A 20,512-nucleotide genomic window follows, 5' to 3' on the forward strand; every position below is an offset into this window, starting at 1 on the left:
TGTCAAACTTGTTTGTATATACTTCAAGATCGTATACCCCAAAAAATTGCAAATAACAAACATTCAGATATCTCGTAACAGGACAAAATTTTTCGATGGTTATAAATGAAAAATCACGATTTAACGGTTATTTTAACTTCGATTTTGATGATTTTTTTACAGCTATATGAATATAATGACTGAATTTGATCTTCAATTTAAAATATTTACACTAGTGAATACCACAAAATTTTATGTTATATTTAACAAAAGTATAAATAAACTTTTAATGCTATGCTTTATCTGACTTTAATTACTTTGCATGTGAATGTTTGAGTTGAAAATTAGTACAATGGTAGCAAAGAGAAGGTCTAAGTGTAACTAGCTTCAATGCATAGCTCCAACGTTGCCTTTTCTAAAAAAAACCATTGCTTTGTGCAGTCTTGCTCTTTTTCTTTACCTATTAGTTTAATTTTCTTTAATTTAAGCTGTATCTAATGTTATTAGATACCGAAACTTCAAACATGGTAAATGCAGATGAGCAAAATCCAGCTGACAGATCTTTATTGCTACCGCGGATCACTGAAACTTGCTCAAAACATGTGCACCAACGTCTGCAGTGGCGCTTGCTAAGCTTTCTCTCTTCTGCAACACTGCAACACTGCAACACGCACACAATGCCTCTATAATCTCTCACTCGTTTTTATTGACAATGTTTCCAATTTGCATTACTTTATTTTCCACAAGTTATATAGATGCCTTTTTATGTATTAAACAAAAAAGAAAGAAAAAAGAAAAAAGAAAGATATATATATATATATATATATTAGCAGCTAGCTATGTATATATAATATATATGTACACAAACTTGCATGTAAAAACTATTCCCTTTTTATTTTGTGGTCAGAATAATCTGCCCCAGCCACCGTTTTCATTACAAGAAGATACTCACTCTCACTCACTCTCTCTCTCTCTCTCTCTCTCTCTCTCTCTCTCTCTCTCTCACACACACACACACACACACACAAACGCTCGACAGTCTCTGATTAAAAAACAATTTTCCTCTTGATCTCTTGTCGACATTGTTCGAGCATCAACCCCACCATTTCTCTGTTACTATAATTAATCCAAGTTCTTGCATGTTTTTTATTATTATTTTTTAATTTTTATGAAAAAAACAAACAAAACCTTTCTCTATAAGAGCACACAAACAACCATATCATTCTTCCTCTCCATCTCTCTCTCTCTCTCTCTCTCTCTCTCTCTCTCTCTCTCTAACCTCCCCATGAAAAAACCACAAATTAAGCCTTCCTCCACCCAATTCTCACTATAAACAACAAAACCCATCTCCTCATTTTGGAGAAAATAAAGCCAGAAAACCAGTAACCATGATCACTGGCAAGGACATATACGATGTTTTTGCAGCCATAGTCCCTTTATACGTGGCTATGATCTTAGCCTACGGTTCCGTCCGGTGGTGGAAAATCTTCACCCCGGACCAATGCTCCGGCATAAATCGCTTCGTGGCCGTTTTCGCCGTCCCATTGCTCTCCTTCCACTTCATCTCCTCCAACGACCCTTACGCCATGAACTACCAGTTTATCCTCGCCGACTCCCTCCAAAAAGTCGTCATCCTCACCGCCCTCTTCCTTTGGCAAGCCTTCTCCAAACGCGGCAACCTCGAGTGGATGATCACGCTTTTCTCCCTCTCCACCCTCCCCAACACCCTCGTCATGGGCATCCCGCTGCTCAAAGCCATGTACGGCGACTTCTCCGGCACCTTGATGGTTCAGATTGTTGTTTTGCAGAGCGTGATCTGGTACACTCTCATGCTCTTCATGTTCGAGTACCGCGGCGCCAAGCTCTTGATCTCCGAGCAGTTCCCGGAGACTGCAGCTTCGATCACGTCGTTCAGAGTTGACTCCGACGTTGTTTCACTCAACGGCCGAGAGCCGCTGCAAACAGACGCGGAGATCGGCGACGACGGGAAGCTTCACGTGGTGGTGAAGCGGTCCAGTGCTTCGTCTATGGTGTCGTCCTTCAACAAGTCACACGGGTTGAACTCGCTGACTTCGATGACCCCGCGGGCTTCGAATCTCACGGGAGTGGAGATTTACTCGGTGCAGTCCTCCCGTGAACCGACGCCGCGGGCGTCCAGCTTCAACCAAACGGATTTTTACGCCATGTTTAATGCCAGCAAGGCCCCGAGCCCCAAGCACGGCTACACAAACAGTTTCCAAGGTGGATTCGGGGACGTTTATTCAGTGCAGTCTTCGAAAGGGGTGACGCCGAGGACTTCAAATTTTGATGAGGAGGCGTTGAAGATGAGTACTAGTAATAAGAAGAGGGGGGCGAGGAGTATGAGCGGTGAGATCTTCAATGGTGGTATGGTCTCTTCGTACCCTCCTCCAAACCCGATGTTTTCCGGGTCTACCAGTGGTGGGCCGAAGAAGAAAGACAGTGGAGGTGGCGGTGGAGGCGGTGGTGGTGGTAGTGGTGGGGCAGCGCCTAATAAAGAGCTTCACATGTTTGTTTGGAGTTCGAGTGCATCGCCAGTTTCTGAAGGGAATCTTAGACATGCAGTAAATCGAGCTGCTTCCACTGACTTTGGGGTAATTGATCCTTCCAAGGCTGCAGCTCTTCATCAACATGAAACTGCTGCTTCAAAAGGTGAGCACCAAATAATTTTATGATCCCACTCCCAACGATATTTGTCTTTTCTGTGAATTGCTTGCCAAGTACTTACATCAGCTACTGGACAATTGACACCTTATCTACCGGACAAAAACAATAGGGAGCTTCATTAATTTCTTTTGACATAGATCTGGTTTTTTATTTATTTTTTCTAGTCTCTCATTTAATTTGTTCACAAAATAATAAATCAAGGGTTGAATCTTGATTATTTTTATTTGGTTTATATCCTAATTACTTATATTAAATCTGCAGGTATGCATGAGTTAATTGAGAATATGAGTCCTGGGAGGAAAATGAGTGGAGATAGGGAGCTTGAGACAGAAGAAGGATCCAAGTTTCCACCAAGTGCTTCGCCGTACAGTAGTTGCCAGAAGAAGGTGGACATGGAAGGAGGTGTAGCCAAGAAGCACCAAATGCCTCCTGCCAGTGTCATGACTAGACTTATACTCATCATGGTCTGGAGAAAGCTCATTAGAAACCCCAACACCTACTCCAGCCTTCTTGGCGTGGCCTGGTCTCTCATATCATACAAGTAAATCTCTCTCTCTCTCTCTCTCTCTCTCTCTCTCTCTCTCTACAGTGCACCCATCATGCATTGTGTAGAAATCACTCAAAATATTACTAATTAATGTTATATCTCTCACGAAAATAAATTTCATGTGGAGTTTTTGGATCTTATTTTGCGAGAGATGTGATGAACAATGAGACATGTATGCCCTCTTGTCCACTCAAATTAATCTTTCAATCATTGGCAGGTGGCACATCAAAATGCCAACAATTGTAAGTGGATCCATATCAATCTTATCTGATGCTGGTTTGGGAATGGCTATGTTCAGTCTCGGTATTTATCTTCAATTGACTCCATTATATATTGACCTAAATGAACCATATAAAAGTATACTTTTTTAACCACTCTTTTTTTTTTCTTTCCAGGATTATTCATGGCTTTACAACCAAAGATCATAGCTTGTGGAAAATCTGTTGCAACATTTGCAATGGCTGTTAGGTTTTTAACAGGCCCAGCAGTGATTGCTGCAACCTCTATTGCTGTTGGTCTTCGGGGAGTTCTTTTACATGTTGCAATAGTTCAGGTTCACAATCTCAATCTCCCCGCTATTTATACCCACTTTTTTAAAACTTAAGTCAATTAAGAATTCAATGTGCATGAGGGTTAGTTCAGTTAGTCAGGACAGTGAGTCCGTCCCATTACATTCAAGTTTAAATTCCTCTCTCTTCATAAATTATATTAATTTGGAGTAATTTAAGTGATTTTATTTAAAAAAATTGCTTAAGTAATTAAATGATTAAACATTGTTTTTTTTTTTTTCCAGGCTGCTCTTCCTCAAGGCATTGTTCCCTTTGTATTTGCCAAGGAATACAATGTCCACGCAGACATACTTAGCACTGCGTAAGTTCATTTACTTACTTAATTTTGTTTTAACCCACGAATAAAATGGTGATGAAAAAGGGTCTCTGACTTGTATTATGTTCGTCCAATTATTATTGCAGGGTCATTTTTGGAATGCTGGTTGCCTTGCCCATAACAATTCTCTATTATTTTCTTCTTGGGCTTTAGTTTCTATATTTCCAAGTCAGGCTTAGGTGGATGATCAAATGCATGCCATTGGATTCAGTGTTCAACAAATTATTTAATTTTGCTCCTTCATGTTAGTATTATATTATTTTGTTATCTTACTGATTAGATAGAAATTCAGCAATAGATTAGAGCTTATAAATCTAGAGAAGGATTTTTATTTTCATTTTTATAACTTTCTTTTTTCTTCTTTGGGTGCAAATTTTCACGAGTTTCTTTTATAATATTTGTTACACCAATGTCAATGACTTTTTTATTTGTTGGGGTTTGGATCACAAAATTCAAGAGACACCGTTTGAAGTTTCTCAGAAATACCGTTGACTTGCTGGTAGGTCCTACAATATTACTTGGGAACAGATGTGGCCCTCAAACTTATACATAAAAAGCAAATAAATAAATAAAAAGGTTCACGAGTTTTTGCCATGAAGTTCTAGCAAAGAAGAAAGGAAGTTTTTGTTATGGATTATATTCAGTCTTTGCCGTAAACGGGTTTAAATTGTATATCATTTTGAGAAATGAAAATATAAAAAGATGTAGTTAGTTGTCTCAGAAAATGAATACGGAGATATTATGTATAGATCATTGTATATAAAAACTATAGTTTAGGACGTCTTCATCCTTTATTCTCCTAATATAAGTCTTGCAAGGTATTAGTAGCTTAAATGGTTAAGAATAGCCTTGAAGTTTTGTGTTTGAGTCTCTCCCTCCCTGTCTTTTACAATCTTCTTTTTAAAACATGCTCACATTATTGTCACAAAAATAATGCCATCTCGGGTATTTTATCGTAGTTTCATCGATTTTTTCTTGCAAATTTATCGAGGTGATATTTCCAATCACTCAAACGTTGAATTTTGGTCAGCCCAAAAAAAAAGGCCAAATTTGGTCAACTTCTCATCGAGATTATTAAAATTTCGACAATATCTCGTAGAAACTATGTAAAATTTTCCAATTTTCGTGTATCAGCAATCAACAACGGTCTAAAAATTCCAACATTTTGACATAAGCTGAAGGTGGTTGTTGTTGTTGGGTAAGATTTAGTGTTAATGCTATGCTTTATCTGACTTTACTTACCTTCCATGTAAATATTTGAAATGAAATTAGTAATCTGTGGTAGGAAAGAGAAGGTCTAGCTAGCAGAGTATATTAGTGGCTGAACCATGTGACCCTAAGCAAAGTGAAAATTAAAATTTAGTTTCACATTACATTGTTCTTGAAGTTCCATTTAGAATTGCATTCGAAGACAAATTTGATGTTTGTTTATAATATTACGGTAGACAAAAAGCATTTTGTATTGCTTGTCAGCATAATCTGCATCCATGTGTCTTGAATTGTGCATTAATATTATCTTATTTGACATGCAATCATAATATGCATCATCTACATTGACTATGTTCCAAAACCTTCATTTATTTTATTTTATTTTTGATGCGGAACCTTCATGCTTTTATAGATTCATCCCATCCAGTTCAGATCTATGCCATCAATCCTTCAGGTCTAATGAAAAGGGGATTTGTCACCCTCTACCTCATGTAGTCTGATTTTAGCTATGGAGGGGTTTAATTCCTTTTGTCCTGATTCTTTTTTTCTTTATACAGCATTTCCCTCATCGGCAATGAGATGTATCACATAAGAAATGGTTGAAATAGATCTTTCGTATTGTCCTAAAAGAAATACTTAGATAAATTTATCACACCGTCACATAGTGTTATAATCTACATAATTAACATGTTATGGATAATCATACCAATATAGTCATCTTTGTGAATTTGACTTTTGAACTCTCTTTCTTGAGTATCACAATAGGGGATCTAAGTTTTAATTGCAATTTTATTTTTTTCTCCAACAAATAATACACACAACATCCTATTTTCAGTATGCATGCACTCCAATGATCGGATGTGTCTATTGTTTAGGTTTCCTTCTAAGAATCGTCTCATTAAAATGATTTAACCTATTTTCAATTTGACTACTTTTTCACAAAGATGACATTAAAGTTCTAATCTACAAAGCAATATCCTTTAAAAGATTTTCTTTAAAGAAATTCTTCTATGTGGACATCCGAACGTTATTATTGTGCGGATCCCATATATTTTCTACTATTCCTTCCTGTTTTTTCTTTTTTTACAATAATATTCGCACAATAATAACGTGCAAACATCCGAATAAAAGAATAACTTATATTTATTAATTTATTTGTATATAGCCATTAAATTAGATCAAACCAATACATGTGTTGGGTTTCTTGGTACCACATCAAGGTGATCTTGCCAGCTGTTATGCATAAACAATAACCATAGGATTTAGGATTAGATTCTATGGAAAATGACCTAAAAGTTGGCCAAAATTTGAAGACAATAGAATAGGAAAACTATATTATTTGTTTGTTATTATCCATATTATTATAATTGACATTGTTTGTACTATATATTCTAATGCTTTCTCACGTGGTCAAGCAGGAGAGTCTGTCTTTTATAAAGTAAATTAAACCCAAAATTAAAGTAGTATATGCTAAGTGCACATGAAGGTGTTTATAAACTCCTGTCATCTCTCGAGACATGCCATTGATAAAGAAAACAGAGCTAACAGCTCCTGTACACCTCAGAGAAGACACCATGCATTAACTTCAGCAAAAGCTGTGGCCATGTGATGTGGATGTGGCTGTGTGTGTTGTTGTGTGCGTGCATATCAATCTAGTAGCAATAATTGTTTTTCTAATCAGTTCCAATTTCCGAGGCTCAAGGCTTCATCAAATCAGATGTCTGGGTTTTCTGAATGACAGGGGCAGAGTTCATTATACAATTAGGGTTTGGCCGTTTTTGGACTGTCTTATTTTGAATAAAAGACCAAGTCAAAGACAGTCACACAACGCATGAAAACGTGACATTTGGGTAGGGTTGTTGGCTAAGGTTACTTCAACATTTTCTGGTTTATGGTTTTTTATTTTTGTTTAATCTTTTTGTTGGGTTTTAAATTTTAATTTCAGTTTTAATGAATTTGGTAGCCTTTCACTAGTCACTACAAAAATACTGACCACAGACCATCAATTTCAGGGTGGGGACCACATTGTTGAAGATTAAGCTCTAACAAATCAAGAAGAATGCTAAAGTGTTATAAAATGACCTGGAATATGTACGAATATTTAGTTGCACGTAAAGTAGATGAGACACAGCATTTAACGAGGTTCGGCTATGCCTACGTCCTCGGAGAGCAGCAACAGTAACTTTTCACTATATAAAATAATATGGCTACAATAGTGTTTACAATATGTGTGGCTCACTGAATTTTCTCTCTGCTCACTCACCCTCTTTCTTCCTTCTCTTCCTCTTCTCTGCCTGACTCTCTTTCTTTTCTCTTTCCTCTTTTCTTTTTCCTCTTCTCTCTTTCCTCTTCTCTTTCATCTTCTCTCTTCTCTCTTTCTTCTTCTTTGTTTCTTTCCGTTTCTCCCTTTCTCTTCTTTGTCTTATCTTTTCTTTCACTTTGCAGGTTGCCTATTTATAGGCAGATTGGTGCAACTCTCGTGAGTGTGCAGTAAGAAAAAGTTGCCGACAAACTCTACCCAAAGTCTCCAAATAAATAGTTAGTGGGCTCCACACAAAAACTTTACAACACTCCCCCTTGGAGACCACAAATAATATGTCAGTTGCTTCATCAGACTTTGCTTGGAGAAAACCTAGTGAGGTAGAAAACTGATAGAAAGAAGAAAGAAGAGTACAACAATCTGTATAGCATACTTCTGGATGCTCCCCCTGATTAATATCTCCCCCTGATGTCTTCATAACTATCTTTTGGAGTGAGAATCTTTCGGAGTGAGTGAATGATGTAGCCACCAATAATTCATATAGTAAATATATTTCCAGTGAGCTATCTCTATGTAAATCATAGAAATTTTCAGAGTCCGCGTTTCCAACAAAACCTGGGCTATTTGTAAGATCATATGAAAGAATATGCCCATACATGGTGTTATGCGGAGGTAGCATCAAATATACCTCACATTATCCCAAAATGATGTTGATGGAGTTGAGCTCAAATACGATGTCCGGTCAAATATACTTCCGGAAAATCCTTAAAGTGTCCAACGGATAATCCTCATAAAAATGCTTCAATACTTTCTTAGTATAAGCAATAATCTCGTAGGCATAATGCTCGATCTTTCAGTCGAGACAAATATTGCTGGAACTCTTGAGAAGCTTTAATGTGTTGCAAACACATTATAATCAATATACTCACTTAGGCAATTTATGTACATTAACATTGAGTACAGATTTTGTGCTTCAGGCACATGTCATTCAGGGACTTGCTTTGTGCAATTTCAATCCTTTCAAGGATTTTGATTAAAGGGATTAAACTTTATGACACATTATATAACTTTAACCTAGCTATTTATACATCTTTAGGAAATCGCTTCTGGCAATATGCTCCGTGCATTTAATAACCTTTAAAGATAACATGTTGGTCTCCGTAAATGTGCAATAAGGGGGCACAATTGAATTTGTAAATATGGAGAAAACCCAACATTCCTTGCTTCTGCCAGAAACATTGTGTCATACAAAGTAGGTATATTCCCTTTTATTCCGAACACCCAAGTATAACTTTTAATATTAACATCTTTTGGGGTTCGTACTGTGGGTTTGTTCTTTCACGTTCATTCTCATCTATAATGGAATTGCCTCATTCCATTTTGGCCAATGATATTGTCGACATTTAATAATTGAACGTGATTCCAATCAACACAGCCCATTGATGATTTGAGTAGCTACTCCAAAATCAAAATTTGTCATTCATCAATTTATGATCCCACCATTCTCATGTGCATGCGCATACATTAATTATAAGCACTTCTTTGCTTTTGGGTACCCAAGCCACTGCAGGGGGCTTTTATTACGTGAGAATGTGGATTATAACCTCCAATGGAGCGTTATTTTATAGTAGGGCGTGGATAATCTCCATTTAGGGAGTTGGAACATTTAGAACCCATATATCTGTCATGCTGCAGGCATGCCACAGATTAATACATACATGTCAATTAATTTATGGGACCTTAACCCATATTATGGGACTTTAACCCATATAATTTGCTACGCATTAGGCGTGCATAATATCAATATTGACATGTCAAAGGATTGTCCTTTCGGGACTTCAATCCACATCATTTGCTACGCAACAGGCGTGCATCATATTGATCACTGCTATACCCATATTCTGTTCTTATGAGACTTTAATCTGTGCAGTGTATTATCAATGTATCCAACTTGCAATCTGTAAAATTTGCGTTAATAATTCATGGATACATACAAGCCATTCTTTTGGAACGGACTTATCTCCCCATTTGGTTACCTTTCAAGATAAAATATCAAATATGTATATAAGCATAAAATAACACAAGTATTGCTTACATCCTTAGGTGCGAGAAACTTTTCTCAAGTATCATTCAAGCTCATATCGGCCCAGTAAATATAATGTAGCGCTTGATGATCTAGTTATATCCTGCAAGAGCAAAAATCACAACTCTTTTGCCTCTGTCAAAACAAATAACCCTCATAGTTAGGATTACTTCATGGATTCATTCTTCAAATGTTCATTCTAAAGAAATAAAATCTCTTATGAACAGAGAGTTATAAAAAGAGAAAAAAAATACAAAAATAATGTGATATTGATTGCAAGAGAAGGTAAGCAATCAAGGAAGGAAGCTGGTGGGAGCAGACAATAAGCTCTCATATCTCCTAGTCTAGAAGGACTTCCGGAGATTAGAGCATAAGATCGCCTTCACAGTTTCCTGATGTAGCGGAAACGTGATCAGGGATAGTCTTGCTTCCTGAATGGATGATCAGGGATAGTCTTGCTTCTCGGGCATATTGAGTGCTCACTGATAAGAAAAATAAGTAGATATCGCATCACTAGGTATGGAGTAAACTGGATGTCTTCTGCAAAGAAAATTTCGTTAGTAACACATTTATACACAAATACAATGAATAGGTAGAACCGGTGAATTTCAAATTAACCATAGGAAAATTGCGAGATTCTCGGGATACTTTTGAAAAAGTAGCTCCGTGAAATCCGTAAAGCAAGATCAGCTTTGACGAAAATAATACTTGAAAACGCCGAAAGTGCCGACAGGCATTATCAGAGGCCACGTGAAGTTTTGGACTCTGGGAAAGAAAAAGATAATATGGGGATTCGAGAAGATATTGGGATCCTGGAAATGTTGCCACATTTTCGTCTATAGATATTGCCTTTGCAAAACTTGATTGGAGCAATTGCGTTTCAACTTAACTTCCTTCATTTTCTGAAACTTTAGTTTTCCTAAGGCTTTCTTCGAAACCTTCTTAAAATGGCTTCCTTTCCTATTATAATAATTGCGCACATTCTTAAACTTGCACCTGTGGTTTTTACGTCTTTTCAAAATGACGGTTTGGAACCTTGTGCCTTATAGGTTCAAATAACCACATCGACTCTCCCAAATTTCATATTTCAACGCATGGTAGCCCGGAACTTTTGGCCTGGGCTAAACACAAACTCAGAATTTATTTGCCCTTTTCAAATAGACATGAAATACGATAATATCACAATATAGTAGTGAAGAGCATTAACTACTATATACCCACAACTTCAAGTTCAGGATCTCTCATATATTTGGATCCAGGGGCTTCCGGCCCAGATATAACAAAATATGTGGGGAGCCTCAATTCATTATTTGAGGTTTATATTTATCCATTTCGCGGTGTATTCTTAACAACCGGAATTCACAAAATATATTTCTTCCTTGAGGTGTCGATTATAACAAAATCGAACTTTATTAAATTCATCATCTTCTTATGCCAAAGAAATATGTGGCATACCACAATTTGCAATAATACCTCAAGGGTTGTCCATTTAATTGTTGGAACTTCAGGTTCTCAACACTGTTAGATTTTGAACCTCAAGCCAAAATCACATATTCTTATGGTATGGACATTTTTACAATTTTCTGTACATATTTCTGGACTTCAAGCCCTTACATAATTATCCATATCTTGAGGAACTTCTGGCATCTCATTTAATTGCTCATCCATGAGTTTAAGGAACTGCAGGTTCCCTTTTGTATATAGTGACGGTTTACCCAAAATAGTTAATATTTATGCATACGTCACTATTCATGTGAATAGTACTATTCATCAAGTCATGAATACGTATCTATTCATGTGTATAGTACATCTGCCAGTACAGTTATCATCCATGTGTACGGCACTATGAACCAATACGGTACTGTTACATCATTAAGGAACTCTAGGTCCTTATTTACATGTCAGGGATCAAGGACCCTTAAGTCCAATCACATGTTTACAAATACAGTACCGGAGAGACTGCCAGCTCTCATATTAATATCATCATCAAGGATCTTCAAGTCCTGATGTAATTGTATGATGAGGATCAAGGAACTTCTGGTCCTGATCTGCATACTGTAAAAACTCATCATACAACACAATTAATCCATAAAATAAATTGCTGATAAATAAATTACTGGTATGGACGATAAACCCGCACCATACTTTAAATAAAATTAAATAGCTTGCTGTATGGACGTTAATCCCGCACCATACCTTAAATAAAATTAAATGTGCGGTAAAGTAAACGTGCTTGTATGGGCACTAATTCTGCTCCATACATTTAAATAAAAGTAAAGGCGTGGATGATAAACCTGCACCACCCTTTAAATAAAATTAAATAGCTTGCTGTATGGACGTTAATCCCGCACCATACCTTAAATAAAATTAAATGTGCGGTAAAGTAAACGTGCTTGTATGGGCACTAATTCTGCTCCATACATAAAAGCAAAGGCGTGGACGATAAACCCGCACCACCCTTTAAATATTGCCGTATGGGTAATAAACCTACACCATACCATAAATAAAATAACTGTGTGGATAAAACCGCCACTATATAATATATATATTCATAAAGTATATCAGTATTATAAATATATATATATATATATATATATACACACACACACACTTTATATAACGTGTTATATTATATTACCACCTTTCAATATTAATATTATAATTATATATATATAAGATAAATATATATAAAAGTAAACAATAATCGAATGATAAGGATGTGTTCTGTGTATATGCATGCTCCCAATTGCATATGTTCTTTTCTTTTTGCCATTATAATATATTAAACCAAAAACAGCTTTCCAACATATCTTATCATATTAAATTGGTTTTGTACATGTTTGAATTTAAGCCTCTGCTTTTCCAATGTCACCAGTACACCTGCACTAACCTTACTATGTATTAAATATTGTAAAGAAATAATAAAATAATGGAAAAGTTTAGAGACAAGGAACTTATCCTTCCAGTTGGTTTGCTCGTATATCTGTCTAGCAGACCACAGCTCATTCACTACTTTTCTTCCTTACATCAACATAATGGTTAGTAGTATAATAATAGTGTAGCACAAAAATTATACCTGAGAGCTTCTCGTCCTGATAACGTGTTATAAAATGACCTGGAATATGTACGAATATTTAGCTGCACGTAAAGTAGATGAGACACAGCATTTAACGAGGTTCGGCTATGCCTACGTCCTCGGAGAGCAGCAGCAGTAACTTTTCACTATATAAAATAATATGGCTACAATAGTGTTTACAATATGTGTGGCTCACTGAATTTTCTCTCTGCTCACTCACCCTCTTTCTTCCTTCTCTTCCTCTTCTCTGCCTGACTCTCTTTCTTTTCTCTTTCCTCTTTTCTTTTTCCTCTTCTCTCTTTCCTCTTCTCTTTCCTCTTCTCTCTTCTCTCTTTCCTCTTCTTTGTTTCTTTCCGTTTCTCCCTTTCTCTTCTTTGTCTTCTCTTTTCTTTCACTTTGCAGGTTGCCTATTTATAGGCAGATTGGTGCAACTCTCGTGAGTGTGCAGTAAGAAAAAGTTGCCGACAAACTCTACCCAAAGTCTCCAAATGAATAGTTAGTGGGCTCCACACAAAAACTTTACAACATAAAGAGGATTCTAATGTGATAATTGTTCTGTACAGATTACCTCAATTATTATGATTGACTGTTAATTCACATATTAATTTTTACCGCGATAAAAAGACATTACAACACGAAACTTCTCAGACACGTAGGCTCAAAAAAAAATTTTTTTTTAAAAAGAAAAAGCAGGCGCAACAAATAAAGGGATCCCAACTTCCCACAGGAAGGGAACAGCCCATGACCCAAGGATCCCAAGTTGGCTAAGGCATTAGCCAAGACATTAGCTTCCCGAAAAGCATGAGAAAACTTGATGGAATCACAAAACGAGCTCAAATGCTACACATCTTGAATTAACATCTTCACAGTCCAAACGGAGTACTAGCTTGGTGGCGCACAGTCAACAATGAGCTTAGAATCTCCTTCAATCAAAATCTTCTTCCAACCACGGTGAATCGCATGAGCCAAGCCATCACATATCATCTTCCATTAGAAAATAGTCTCCTTTACAGCAACAATAAAATAATAGAATAATTGGAAAAATGTAACCAGAAAATTAAGTAGGGATTATAAGAAGGGTCATTTACAGATAACCCTTAAGTTATTGTCCTATTTTTAAATTCATACCAGAACTATCGATGATTTACAAACGCCTACAAACTTGAATAAATTCTACAAATTGTCCATCCTTTAGGAACACCGTTAATTGAGGTGTTAATTGTTGATGTGACAAAGGTGGATTCCAGTTTTCTTGTTGACGTGGACTTCACATAAAAATCCATAAAGTTTTTTAAAATTATATCTTTAATCACATTTATGCATTGAGGGGCCAAAGCAAAGAATGGAATCCAATAGCTTGAAAGATAGCAAAGAACAGCTTCAGCTATCTTTTGCCTTGTAAGCAAAGTGATCTCACTGACACTAACAATATCATGGGCAAGTTTATTTAAGATAGATATTATTCTGGTTGAATAACTTAAACAAACTAACAAAAACTAGGGAGCTATGGCGAGCAAACAAGAATAAAATGAAACACATGATTAAGCTGTAACCAGTAAAGACACCTTCCATTCATTAATATATATACAGTGTTCAATTTGCAGCCAAGGCAATGCTGAAGAACCCCACAGAATCTACAAAAGGTGACCTTGGAGCAGGTATTGTCATATAGACTAATACCAAACTCCAATTCATGGCAAAAGTGGATTGAGTACCTTTAAAATCAGAATAAAAAAATTCTAGGCTAAAAATGAACAAACGAAACAATGCCCGAGTTAGCGGAGAGGGTTAGATCTTCTCATGTATCTAGCTTGATAAGTTAGACAGATTCGGAACCAAAGTTTCCTTCATGGATGCTGCCGTTTTCTTTACTCAGTTTTGATTTTGGCAAAGAAGAGGCTAGTCGTGGAGCTTTGCTTGATTGCTGCTTCAAATTAAGGTAGGTGTAAATAGACATTCCAGCAATTGCTGTGAAAGCCCCAGAAATACTCGTCTTGCCTGGATTCGAACTAAAGAGGTAGTAGTTTCCTAGAAGAATGACGCATGTTTTGAATTGACCAAGAACAACATGTGTAACAGCAGATGTAGCCCTGTCAATTCACAGAAAGATGATTTATCAGAACCACAAGAACCAACCAAAATCAAATTTTGCATGCCATACTTTTAACAAAGTAATATAAAAGTTGTGATGAACAAACATGTAGTAGTCCCCAAGATACATTACAACCATTCAGCCATCATCCAGTGACACAAGAGACACAAGACTGTTTTAAATGGTTATCATTAGAATTGAAACTTCATGTCATTTAATATAATGGTCACATGCCAAAGTGTGTTACGAGTCGAGCTTGGTGCGATACCAAAGTAGTGTGAATTGTGCAAGCATGTGCTCAGACATGCAGGTAAATTCCTAGTTATTGTGTTATTTAAGTTTAACCCTAAACCTTATTGGTAGGTGTTGTTTAACCCTCCTGCCCAGTTGTAAATATTAGTAGTTGCCTACGATGGATAAGTTTAACCTCCCATTGTTGCCCATATCAGCTATTGCACTCTTTAATAATTTTGTTGACTGTAGCTAGGTTTTCAAGTGCAATGTAAAGTAATGCAAGAGAATCCGATAAGTGTCTAGCTTACTGCTCTAGCTAGGACTCTTTGTAATCCTACATCTCTGTACTGTTATAAATGAGAATCATACACACCCATAGATTATTGTGGGAATCACCCAAAGATTATACTCCAGTGTGCTTTTCATCAGACTTAAAATTTGAATCACTGCTGCGTTGTAGTATTGGAAGATCAAAATTTAAATTATGTTGGGTAGTTACGAAAATGGTAGAGTGAATAAATTGACAGGATATTCTTAAAGGGAAGATTCATTTCAAAATGATAATTTACATATCCTTGTTATCAATTTGAAAGGTGACCAAATCTTGTTTCCAGTATCAGAATTTTCAAGTAAAAATCTCAAGTTTCTCCCTCTTCAACAAAAAACTAAATAAAAGCACAAGCAAGAGACAGTGAGAAATACAGATACAGAGAGGTAGACAGACTGATGAGGTCATCAAAGACGAACCTGTTTCCGAGCCATATAATAATACATGGAAAGTTGATATGCAAATCAGGTAAGATACATCTCAATGAATCTCAGCCATCCATATCTAATATAACAGCAGCAAAAAGATCCTTACTTAAGGATCTTATTAGAGAAATTTTATATATATATTTTACTTCATTTCTGACAGTGTACCATGTTGACTAATTTGTTTATGCTACAAACCTATGTAAACCATAAGACAATGACATCGGACGTAAAAACTCTTGTATAGGAAACAATGGAACAAAACAGTAACATAGGATAATCAAAAGGAACAAACAGATATCACATACCCAAGTGCTAGAGCACCTGACCACTGAAGCAAGAAGCCAAGAATAGCTGACAAGAGAATTGCCAAGGTGTTATTAAAGTTCCAGTTGAATGAGAGGGCACCAGGTGGATCTAACCAAGGTATTAGTGCAACAAGGAAAAATAAGGTGATTGGTGTTGTCTTCCACATTAACCTGTTCAACAGTTCGCATTTTAGTTAGCTGTAAATATAAATTCTTCCAACTAGAGGTCAATATCAAGGAGATTCAAATACAAACTGAAGAGTTTCAAAAGGAGCATCACTTACGCCAAGGCTGTCCAATTTTCCTGCTGTTGCAGACTAGACCAAAGAATCTTGTTGACTGCACTTGGTATTATCCATGCTAATGCTACACAAGCACCAAAGAGATGGAATTGCAGATCAGTTACTGTAGCCACGGCAACACCAAAGGATACTACTGTAAGTGCTAGAACCTGAAAATTCATACCAAGAAGTTAGAACGGAAAGGAGAAGCTGTTATAGATGGTTAGAATGAGGGTAATGATAAGTAAATTTTGTATAAGAACAATGATTAAAAATCAAGAAAGACAGCATAATAGAAAAATAAATTAACCAATTACATGAAGCTGGACACAAGCACCCTACAAACCAAAGTATCAAGACCGAAAGAAATATGTATGTAAGATTTCCTGAATGTCTGAAATTTTTTTTTTCTATCAGTGGGGAATGCCAGGTTTTACAATTTAATACAGTTTCCAAGTAGTATATCTTTCACAATAGGCAGGGAGACATTGGATGTGGTCTACTTCCTCCTCATTTCAGAGTTTTGTGAAATGATGAAAATATTGGGGAAAGGGAGAGCAAATACTTTCACAAACATGTAAAACCTGACACCAATTTTCTATCCTACGAAAACAATAACTCAGCTTGAAATAGCAAGAACATAAAACTGAATTTTATTTGCATATTGAATTGACATTTATACTTCCAAAAGGAAGAAGCTACCTTGGAGAAAGAAACTCTCTTATTGTACAATAAAAATTCTGCGAGAACAATTGATGGAGTAACCGCAATCTTAGACATCTGATAAAACCCCACACTGAAGAAATAGACATCAAACTCAACGTTGAAAATTAAAATTAATTATGAAAAATAGAATCTGATGATCTTTTCTGCAGGTAGGAATACTGACGAAATATCTCACCTATTGTACTTCAAACTAACATTAGCAAGGCCAGTAGAAAAGGCCATAACAAAACCAAGAGTAAATAACGTAGATAAGCGGGTCGATTTTGGGGGACATGCAGGGAGGATAGACAGAGCATTTAGAACGGCCATCAAAAACCAGCTAACGACATAGTGGATAAAAGTGAGAAATATAGGAAACTGGAACCCAACAACTTTGAGCACCTGAGGAAATACAAGCTAGGTAAGTTATCAGCTGGAAAACTGCTATTTTAAAATCCAGTTGGGCAAAATATGGATAGGATAAATAAATATATAGAGAGTTCAGCATACGAACCAATTTGTTCACGAAAATTATACCAACAGCAATTACAAAATTGAATGTAAGAGCAGTAGCAGGGCCACATAGTTGTTGTTGTTGACGCTTTGCACCTTCAGATGAGCGAAATTCATTAAATAGGGCTGCCCGCAAGTCTTCTAGAGCTCTTCCTGAGTTCATGTACACAGAGATGGAGAAAAAAATAAATCATCAATGAGCAACATACTGCAGATCCATGACTATTAGTATACTGTACATGGTTTGCTAAATGTATAACTAATTCACCTTTCCTAAATAACCAAAGTACAATTATAATATGATACCATTCTCTTTCATGGCAAAACTTAACAAACTGGAATAGCTACCTATGAAATATAACAAATGTCAATCCATAAATGTTATTCATCATATAAATAATGTTTATGGTGTGCATATGCGTTGTATATGATAGTCAGCATAAAATTTCCAACTTAGTAAGAAATAAATTATTCATCAAGAACAAAAAAAAGGGATATAATAAATTTACATAAATTTGTGGATCCAGGAAGGCAAAAAAAGTAAAAATAAATATTCGACTCAAGAATAAAAAAGAAAAGAATACATTTATTCTCTTTAAAACTAAACAAAATCTTTATTTATATATTCTCTTCAAAACTAAACAAAATCGCTTCGCATAAGAAAATTTAAAAATCGTTCCACACGGTGTTTAGTACAAGCTGCACGCATGTAAGTATAAGTTACATCAATGAAAAATAGATTTTAGGGTCTGCAACTATCTTATTATTTCTTCCTAAGAACAACAAAGTGGTGAAGATAGTCAATTAATGGCTAATGCGAATCAGTCGATGTAAATGAATAAATTAACAGATATTAGAACCTGCAAACAAGAAGGCAAAACAGCAATGAGGAAAACTCACGTGCAAGTTGTTGAACACCCAAAGGTGAATTCAAACGCAAGCCACAAACTTTATCAGGAAAAAAAAACTAATGGAGCTGGAATAAAAGAATAATGCAAGTGTTTCACACTATTCATCACCGAAACGCATATATGTCACCCAGATCAACAGACAAAGAGACCCTTTACAGCTATGTCTAATCAAGTAAAATGATTGAAATTAAGCTTATTAACTGAAAAACACAGGTACCCAAATGGCTAAAATATGAGAATTAAAAGTCCCAAATATTAACAACATTAAAAATTAAATATAAATTTCAAAGGTAGCAGCTTTTGTTGGCAATTGAAATTAGTAGTAGCAAAAGTTACCTCTTTCACCAGCATCACTATCCTTGCGCTTGAGAATCTTCTTAACGTCTTTCCTTACTAAGAAATTTAACATTTTTACGGGTGCAAAGCATCACCCTTTCGATCTCTGTCACTCCCTCTCTCTCAGGAACAATGGTAACGGCTCTGTTTTTGGGTTTCTGGGTCTTTCTCTTTCTAAACTCCTTTTAGAGGGAGAGAGAGAGGGGTAGAGATTGGGGTCAGAGTGAGGTGCAGCTTGTGGTACTAAGTTTGAGTTACAAAGAGACAGAGAGGGAGGGACACGTGGGTCGAGGAGAGCGGTGATGGCGGAAATTTGAAGTTGTCTGTCTGAGAGACTGGGAAAGAAAGAAAAAAGGGAGATTGAACAAATCACGCCCAGAGTACCGACAGTCGACCAATTTTTATTATGTTTTTTTCTCTCTCTTTTCTTTTTTTGTCAGAAAAGAAAACTTGTCTATCAACGAATGTGACTTGGGTTCAAAGAAATTTTTTTTTTTTTTTGGGTCTATGTGCGAATGTGACTAGGGTTTAAAGAAAGTTTTTTTTTTGTTTTTTTGTCGGAAAAGAAAGTTTACCCAACAACCAATGTGACCTAGATTTAAAGAATGTAATTTACAGCAAAATTAAGAATTTTTTAAAATTAAATACAACTTTAAAATTAAATACAACTTACAGTCTAAATTACAAGATGAGGGGTTTCTCGAACTTAAACTATTAGGTAATATGAGAATTTGAACTTGAGACTACTGGTCTGTAAATTAAAACCTTTTTTACAAGGTTAGGCCTCGTTAGCTATTAGGAGCTTTTTGATAATGTAGTTTGAGTCAAACAAAAAACAAAATTGTTAGTTTGAGCATTGTATATATGAGTTAAGAATTATATAGTGAGGGCCTTATATATGGCCCTTAGGGGAGACCCTATTTTTTAATTGTTGGATCAAATTGGTTAGTCGTTCAATCAAATTAGTTAGTTTACGAATCAAATTAGTTAGCTTAATCTAACGGTTAATAGATAAGACCTCACATAAAAGATCGTAAATAAAGCCCTCACTTGGATTTGTTATATTGTTAAATGATGGATCAAGAACAACCCAACTCATTGGAATTGGTCTAGTTCGATTTTAGTTGGTAGTGCCCTTGTTGGGCCTTAACGGCAATTTTGGTCATATGATTTGAGCCTAATCCTAAACCCTAAATCATGCAGGCAACACCCACTACTAAATTTATTTGTTTATTTATTCTGGAAAAATGGAACATGCTTAAGCAAGTTTAGCATTAGCTGGTTCCAAATATAAGAATCTCCAACTTGATGACCAAGGTCAGTAGCCCACACTTATGAGGCTAGTGTCTAGTGTGTGGGCAGCTCGCTACTTTTCTTTCTTGTATCATCATATTTCTCCTCAATCGAATATGTTAACTCAACATATTTTGAGACATCCATGCAAATTATTTACATGGATAGTTGTAATGCAACAAATATTTTTTATTAGTCTTTATAATTACATGTCTTGTTTGGATTAGTCTCTTCTTTGTGTTGCTCCTTACAGATTTCTCTTTTTTCATCGCTAATTGCTATTAGATGTGACTGTAGATGGCATGCTTAGTGGTTGTTTTCTTTCTTCTCAGCATATTATATTCTCTGTCGGATGTTCTCAC

At 36.0% G+C, this 20,512-nt stretch overlaps 2 protein-coding genes across 2 annotated transcripts; one reads left to right on the forward strand and one right to left on the reverse strand.

The window, feature by feature from the left end:
- LOC18789692 (auxin efflux carrier component 2) lies at window positions 496-4,454 on the forward strand. Its single transcript, XM_007227557.2, has 6 exons — window positions 496-2,649; window positions 2,926-3,205; window positions 3,429-3,514; window positions 3,607-3,764; window positions 4,005-4,081; window positions 4,183-4,454. The coding sequence occupies exons 1-6, from the start codon at window positions 1,368-1,370 to the stop codon at window positions 4,247-4,249; spliced, it is 1,950 nt and encodes a 649-aa protein (XP_007227619.1). The 5' UTR covers window positions 496-1,367; the 3' UTR covers window positions 4,250-4,454.
- Window positions 14,266-19,574, reverse strand: LOC18790002 (uncharacterized membrane protein At1g06890). Its single transcript, XM_007223187.2, has 7 exons — window positions 18,858-19,574; window positions 17,612-17,763; window positions 17,294-17,499; window positions 17,095-17,188; window positions 16,396-16,562; window positions 16,112-16,282; window positions 14,266-14,814 (listed from the first exon to the last, which is right to left on the reverse strand). The coding sequence occupies exons 1-7, from the start codon at window positions 18,928-18,930 to the stop codon at window positions 14,544-14,546; spliced, it is 1,134 nt and encodes a 377-aa protein (XP_007223249.1). The 5' UTR covers window positions 18,931-19,574; the 3' UTR covers window positions 14,266-14,543.

The sequence above is a fragment of the Prunus persica genome, chromosome G1 (genome assembly GCF_000346465.2).
Source record: "Prunus persica cultivar Lovell chromosome G1, Prunus_persica_NCBIv2, whole genome shotgun sequence".
Lineage (NCBI taxonomy): Eukaryota > Viridiplantae > Streptophyta > Magnoliopsida > Rosales > Rosaceae > Prunus > Prunus persica.